General features: G+C 36.7%; 1 protein-coding gene across 2 annotated transcripts in view; it reads left to right on the forward strand.

Annotated features, from left to right (window-relative positions):
• Nucleotides 1-234: 234 nt before the first annotated feature.
• The window catches only part of LOC107031833 (importin subunit alpha-9), an 8,841-nt gene continuing 1,520 nt past the window's right edge, over nucleotides 235-7,555 (forward strand). Inside the window, exons 1-10 of one of the 2 annotated variants that reach the window (XM_015233318.2) lie at nucleotides 235-564; nucleotides 867-1,092; nucleotides 1,707-1,860; nucleotides 2,236-2,338; nucleotides 4,423-4,607; nucleotides 4,899-4,978; nucleotides 5,439-5,589; nucleotides 6,816-6,897; nucleotides 6,969-7,027; nucleotides 7,103-7,408. In XM_015233318.2, coding sequence (XP_015088804.1) covers nucleotides 513-564; nucleotides 867-1,092; nucleotides 1,707-1,860; nucleotides 2,236-2,338; nucleotides 4,423-4,607; nucleotides 4,899-4,978; nucleotides 5,439-5,589; nucleotides 6,816-6,897; nucleotides 6,969-7,027; nucleotides 7,103-7,408 — 1,398 coding nt within the window. In that variant the 5' untranslated portion in view covers nucleotides 235-512. The remainder of the gene's footprint in view (nucleotides 565-866; nucleotides 1,093-1,706; nucleotides 1,861-2,235; nucleotides 2,339-4,422; nucleotides 4,608-4,898; nucleotides 4,979-5,438; nucleotides 5,590-6,815; nucleotides 6,898-6,968; nucleotides 7,028-7,102; nucleotides 7,409-7,555) is intronic. The other variant, XM_015233319.2, reaches the window with a different exon arrangement.

The following is a 7,555-nucleotide window of genomic DNA, read 5'->3' on the forward strand; positions in this document are numbered from 1 at the left end:
TAGTTGAGTGACTTTCGAGGGAAAATTGAAAGTTGAGTGACTTTCTGAGAGAAGAGTGCATAGTTGAGTGACTTTTGAGGAAAAATTGAAAGTTGAGTGACTTTCTGAGAGAATAGTGCAAAGTTGAGTGACCATCTGAGGTATTAACTCTATAAATTGCATTCTAACTTTATTTTGTTTTTATGTCAGAATCTTTTTGACTATAAAAGAAGAATTTTGAGAATCAATAATAACAACAAAAACTAAAAAGATAAAAATACAAAAAAACTACAGAAAAAAGAAAAAGAAAAAGAAAACACAATAGGAAAAACGCACCCAACTATACCTAGCTGGAATTCAATTTTCCCAAAAATTCATCGTTAAATTGAGTGCAAGATTTTTCATTTTCTTAAAAAAACCAAAGATTTTGCTACTTCAAGAACCCTATTTCTCTTTTGATTCAAAAAAGTTATCATATTTTCTGCTATTGACGAAATCCCCCATTTGAAGAGCTTCATTGGGTAATCAAAACTATGGCAGATGAAGGTTTGGTTTCTCATAAAAGAGACCCCATCAAAGCTTCAGGTATGGAAACTCCTTTTTATCCCATTTTGTTAGCTTATGTTGAAAAAAAATTCAATCTTGATAGTTTTGAAATGTAAAGACCAGGTTTTTATTTGTGGTTAAATGTCTTAACAAAAATATAAGCTTGGTTGTGGTATTGGGTTTTTTCTTAGCTCAATAAAAAGCTAAAGAATTAGTTGGTTGGTGAAGTTTTGTTCATTTCTCCTGATTGCTAAAGTTTAAAGATTTGAACTTGGTTATGTTTATGTGTTGAGTGGATGTCTTGTTTCTGTTTGATTTTAGTGTGAGTTTGTTTTTTTCAGTTGGCAATGCTGCAGCACAGCGAAGACGGCAACATGCTGTTACAGTGGGGAAGGAAAGGAGAGAAGCCCTGATGCGTACAAAGCGTCTATGCAGAGTTGGAGTTAGTGCTGATTTTGATGAGGCCTCTATGGATGATAGTGACATGATGATCGAAGAAGATCAAGCAATTTTGGAGGCCTTGACTTCGGCAGCTGTGGAAGAATTAAAGCTTGATGTTGCCTACCAGTATGGAGAATACTTTTTGTTTTGCTATGAAGAAATTTTGGTTGCGAACAGTGGTTTTTTGGTGTTACATTTTGTTTTCTATTTTAAATTTCAGTTATCTTGGTTAGTTGTAATTGCTTCTGTTTACTTTCGTTGTCTTCTTGTGATGTTACGTTTACTCTATCCTCTTTTAACGCCCTTAATCCTCATCGGTTGTTTACGTAGTCCCTGTTTGTATAGCATTATTGGTGTATTTCTAGTTAGCAATTTCATACGAATAAGTGTGATATATAGAGAATGTCTAATCAGTATAAAAAGATAAATTATTAAGTGTCGGAAAGAAACAGAACCAGATAGAATGAATAGGTATAGTAACTGCCTGCAACTTAGTTTGGGATTGAAGCATAAGGGTTGTTGTAGTAGAGGTACTTCATAATGACTTGTGTGGTCCTTTTAGAGTTCACCTAGCCATTGATCTTTGGAGCTCCCCCTAGTTTAATGGATGGGGGCATTGAAAATGATTTCTGCTGTAGTCTTCACCGGTGATTTGCTATAAGCTTTATGTATTTGGCAGCTCATCATGCCATAAAATTTCCCTTTCAGTTACTGATTAAGTGAAGTCTTACAATTGCTAGGGGTAAAGGGGCAACAGAGAAAAGGGTGAATGCTCTTCGTGAGCTGAGACGCTTTCTCTCTAGGTCGGAATTCCCTCCTGTTGAAGCTGCTCTACAGGCTGGAGTTATACCTCTTCTTATTCAGTGTCTTTCATTTGGCTCTCCAGATGAACAGGTAAAGGAATGCATTACAAATTCCTGCTGACTGTTTATGTAAAGAGTTCTGATTTCTTTTTAAAGACTTTTCATATGACACATAGCATACTTGTACAGTTGTACTTTTTACTTTGTTGGGAGTTGCTTTGTGCTTGATGGAAGATCACACTTTTATTTGGTCAAATGTTTGTGATATTTTCACACAATGTTGCAGCTTCTGTTAACAAGTTATACTCATGCTACTGAATCATCACATATAGAAATTCCTCTCATGCTTGGTAACCAAGCGATTAATGGTGGCCTTATCTCTCTTTTAAAGAAAATGGGAAAAAGTTTCAATATCTTGACACCTATATATAGACAATTTCTTACCTGGGTCATTATCTTGATGTAGTTGCTTGAGGCTGCTTGGTGCCTAACTAATATTGCTGCTGGAAAACCCGAGGAAACCAAAGCTTTGTTGCCTGCATTACCATTGCTTGTGGCTCATCTAGGAGGTTGGTGGAAGCCTCACTTTCATCAGTTTGATTTTCAAGCATACTTTAAGTTATTTGTTCAAATTACCACATCCAGCCTCGAGTTTGCAGTACATATAATACAGATAATGAAATATTAACACAGTGACTAGATGGAGGGCTTTTGAAACCCCTTGCCTACGACAACAGGGGGTTGAGCTCGTCGCATGGGGCTTGCCTAGTGCAATTTACCTCTCATGTGTGGTTTGCGTGCTATTGCACAGGAGCAGGGTTTACCCTATGCGCCCCCTAAAGATAGCGCTGTGGGTTCCCTTGTCAACAATAGAAAAATTACAGAATCATCTACCTTATTTAAGCTATCTGAAGATTCTCACAAATCCTTACCTCAATTACAAAGATTGATGTAACCTAAAAAATTATAATTTTTTAGATGCCGCTTATTCTGGGACCTTGGAATTATGTAAGAATATTTACTAGTTGGTCATCTGAATTGATGACTCATAAGTCATAGCTACATATGTTTGCTCAATATTTTGCCAACAATCTATTTCTCTTTCTTTGAAGAAACATAGGAATTTGTAATGGCTTAATTGTATCAATTTTCCCTTGGATTTTAGCTTCTTAAGAAACAACTTTTATCGTATTCCCTCACGTGGTTTCGGAGTGGCTTAATTGTATCAATTTTCTGTTGGATTTTAGCTTCTTAAGAAACAACTTTTATCGTATTCCCTCATGTGGTTAAGGCCTTGGCTCAATACTGTAGGTCCACTCTTGGTTCGGTCATCACATCTTTGGTTTTTACTTTTCTAAGAGACCCGATGAGGTGAGTTGTCTATCCAAGGAAATTTCTGCTTGCCGGAGCCCATATGTGAAATACCCAAGAATTGATACACGTCCTCTACTTTTTAATAATTCCTTATCATGGCGATTGTTACACCCGTGAATGCGCATTAAAGCATACCAACGTCTGTTACAAGAAGCCAGCAGAATCTGGATAACCACACTAACAATGAATGATATATCAGGTTGCGTGATTTTGAGAAAGTTGATCTTGTGAATAAATCTCTTATATAGTCCTAGGTCATTTAAAAGGCCCCATTATATAGGAATAAATGAAATGTTACCAGTTTCAAAAAAATTATATAGGAATAAATGAAAGATTTGGATCCTTAGAGGATGAATAAGTCCGGATCTAGCGTACAAGAGTTCTGCCGCTTTTATTCCAAAAAGGTATTTTAGTTTTGCGAGTTGTTGCTCCAGAAATGACAGAATGCTATTTAAATTGATCAACCCTTTATGATCATGATCAGTATAGTGCCATGAACACAAGCAACTAGGGAAGTCCGAGCTTTGATCTAGTGGTAAGACCACAATATGTGATGTGTGGATTAGGTGTGCGTCACAAGTTCAAATCCTACTGGCCTACCATAAAGAAAAGCTTGATATTTAAGTGGAGAAGGATAAAGTGGCCGACCCATTAACCACCGAGTTTCGAACTGTGCGTAACTGTCCATTGGAGATTTTTCGGTTATCAGAAAAAAGAAAGAAAGAAGAAGAATATTGGTATAATACTGAATGGCTTGCTTCATTTGGAAATATGAGCTAGAACAGCCGAAACATGCCCTTGGAGATTGAGGCCGTAAATAGATTGACACATTCGACTTTGATTGCTTATTAACTTCCCCAAAAGTAATACAACATCTTTTTACCAATTGACAAAAGAACCAGTGAAAATATGGGTACCACAGAGATAAGGAGACACATAATAACACTTTTAGCCACCAGAGAAAAAATGATCGTATTTGGACCTTATTTCTGATTATGACCTTTGGAAGTTAATCAGACTTTAAGGCAATAAATTTTACCTCTGGTGCCACATTGACTGTAAAGACTTAAATGGCATTTTATTATTGTCTCTATGTGATAAAGATCAAGCATTATAGCATAAGAGTAGTTATTCCCTCAGTAGCAGGGCCTGACACCAACTATAACAAGCCATTGCTTCTTCACAGTTAAGTTATTGGGACAATGGATAGAATTGATATTTCTTTTGTTAATTTTACATTTGATTAAGTATTCACTGTTTTGTTCTTATTAATTTGTAGAGAAGAGTTCCATACATGTCATGGAGCAGTGTGCATGGGCATTGGGAAATGTTGCTGGTGAAAGTGAAGAGCTGAGAAATGTTCTCCTATTACAAGGAGCCTTACCAGCTCTTGCAAGGATGCTGCTGCCTAACAAGAGGTCAACAGTAAGAACAGCTGCTTGGGCATTATCAAACCTAATCAAGGTTCAAGAATGAAGTTTCTCTCCTTATCATGCATATTATCTGATTATTTTTAAAAAAAATTACTGTCTGTCCCATCAGTACAATTCATCTTTAGGTGATAACCAAAAGCAAATTGACTATTACCTTGCTTTTATGCTACTAACTCTTTTTGACAATCTGAGAGAATGGTTTACTTGTTACTTCTTTTCCCTCTTGAGTGTATGTCCTCTGATTTTTATTTTTATTTTAAACATGATGTCTTCTGATTTTTTTTGAACTTTTGAAATATAAGATCCTCTTTGTTTTGTGTAGGGACCAGATCCTAGAGCTGCAACAGAGTTGATAAAAATTGATGGAATACCTGATAGAATTGTTCGACATTTAAAGAAAGGGTAGGTTGTTCCGGAGTCACTTGCTTTGTAGTGATGTACAAGTCCATGCTTTTTGTACTATCTACTGTACCTTGTTAGTAATGTTACTATTGCTAAGTGTTCCACATTGGTTGAGGGATGGATTGTCTGTCTCTCACCACATGAGCAAGCTTTTGTCATTGAGTTTTGACCAAGGTCCATTTGTGTACAAAGCAATAGAGCCAGGTCCATCCCTGTTATTGTATGTTCCAATGTTGGGCCCCATGCCGTGTTGTGCAGTGCACACTTCAGTTGGAAGGCCATTTGTTTGCTATACTTTCTTACAAGTGTATGACACTTTTTTTTTGTTGTAGATGTTATGGTAATATCTATTGCTAATCATAAGGAGAAGTGACTTGCCTCTTAAGATTAGATAATTATTCAAATTATCCGATATCTTTCTGCAATGTCCTTTTCTAATTACTTGACTGGGCACATCCAGGGATGATGAGTTGGCCACAGAAGTAGCATGGGTCGTTGTGTATCTCACTGCCCTTTCAAATGTTGCAACTACAATACTGGCAAAGAGTGATCTCGTACAAGTACTGGTAGAAATATTGGACATGTCAACTAGTCTGCAACTGCTTATCCCGGTAACATGCATACTAATATTATTGGTTTAGTGGATTTATGTTACCGGAAATTTTTTATTATTTGTACTTGCTGAGTTTTGAGAACAATCACATGGAACTTGTCAAAATAAAACAAAAATTGAATAAATCGCTGATGGAATGAAAATACTGATCTGACTTCATTGTTGGGTCTCTCAAATTGAAAGGACAAGTGGTTCTGAAAAACTAAAACTATTTGTTGAATAGAAAATATATGTGATCACATGCAACATTGTGTTCCTTTTGGCTTTTCTGTTCCCCTTTTTCAATTCTGTTGTCCTTATTCTCAACTTTGGATTGCTAATTGAGTTTCTGTAGCTCTTGGTGGACATTATTTTTGCTTATGAAATTAAAGGATAAGATAGTAAACTGCACTTTTAGTGTTACAACATGGAGGAAAGAATCCTGAAAAGTGGTCGCTTCGATCCAGATGTTGCCGCAGGCAATTAAATTTTAGGACTCACATGTATTAAGTTGTCAACTCTTCAAGGATTTTCTGAGAACTTGATTTCAGTTAGTCCGATATTATATGTCTTCTAGTAGTTTATACTGTTTGATTAGTATATACTGAAAGGTAGATCAAAACCACACTTCTCTGAAAACTTGATTTCAGGTAGTCCAATATTATATGTCTTCTCTTAATTTATACTGTTTGATTAGTGAATACTGAAAGGTTAGATCAAAACCGCTCTTGTTTTATATCATGATCGTGTCAATTTACTTTTGTCAAAAGTGGTTTACAGGAATCAAATTATGGTCACACAGGTTCACAGCATCATTGGAACCCTTGAACTCCCATCCCACCCCGAGGGAGGGAGGGAGGGAGGGAGGGGGGGGGCGTTATATATGCATCCCCTTCAAGGTTTTGTCACGATGACATATCTCTTCTAGTATGAAAAAGAGCCACACTTGCTCTTATTATTTCATGATTAGCACAAGATTTTGCTTTAATAACAGTTGATGCAGAAATTATAACTAGATAAGTCCTGTGTATTGCTTTTAATGGCATTTGAGAGCTAGTGTGGTAAATAATCGTTAAATTTCTAGACTTACAGAAATTAATTAATTAAATTTCATCTTTCAGTTGCCTTTTAGGTAAGTGTTGGTGATGGAAGATGTGGATCTTTTTGTTAATCAGCATTATATGTGCTCCGTCATCTGTGTGTATGTCATTAATGTTGGGTCTTTGACAACTATGGTTTAATCAGGTCCTGCGGAGCTTGGGAAATCTTGTGGCTGGTGAACTTCATATAACTAATTTTGTTCTTGTTGCGAGACATGCGCTAACAGGCTAGTTTTGAACTTCTCCCTTCTTTTTTGGCATAGAAACTATATGACATCTAAACCTCCAACAATACCAGGTGATGCCATTCAAGCATTAGTAAAGTGCTTAAAGAGTGAACACCGTATCTTGAATAAGGTATGCTGATGGTACTTGCTATATTTATATTTAGAGACTGTTATACTGTTTATTAAAACTTCTGGAATTTTCTAGGAAGCTGCATGGGTGCTATCTAATATAGCTGCTGGTTCAGTGGAGCATAAGCAGTTGATATATTCAAGTGAAGCTATGCCGCTTCTTTTAAATCTTCTTTCTAAAGCTGCATTTGACATAAAAAAGGAGGTAGCGTATGTCCTGGGAAACATCTGTGTCGCCCCTACTGAAGGTTCCGGAAGGCCAAATGTGATTCTTGACCACTTGGTCAATCTTGTTCGTGGGGGATGCCTAACTGGTTTTCTGGATTTGGTAAGATCTGCTGATGTTGAGGCAGCGAGACTGGGACTGCAATTCATTGAGCTGGTAAGCAGAGAATGGTTGTTGTTGATCAATCTTATCTTCTATTTACTTATCTTCTCCTTCTCTAAACAGAGTGTGCTTGTTATGGTTTATATACCCCAACAAAATCATAACGAAGGTAGTAAAAAGAGCTACCCCCACCCACCCACC

Source organism: Solanum pennellii, chromosome 10 (genome assembly GCF_001406875.1).
Source record: "Solanum pennellii chromosome 10, SPENNV200".
Classification (NCBI taxonomy): domain Eukaryota; kingdom Viridiplantae; phylum Streptophyta; class Magnoliopsida; order Solanales; family Solanaceae; genus Solanum; species Solanum pennellii.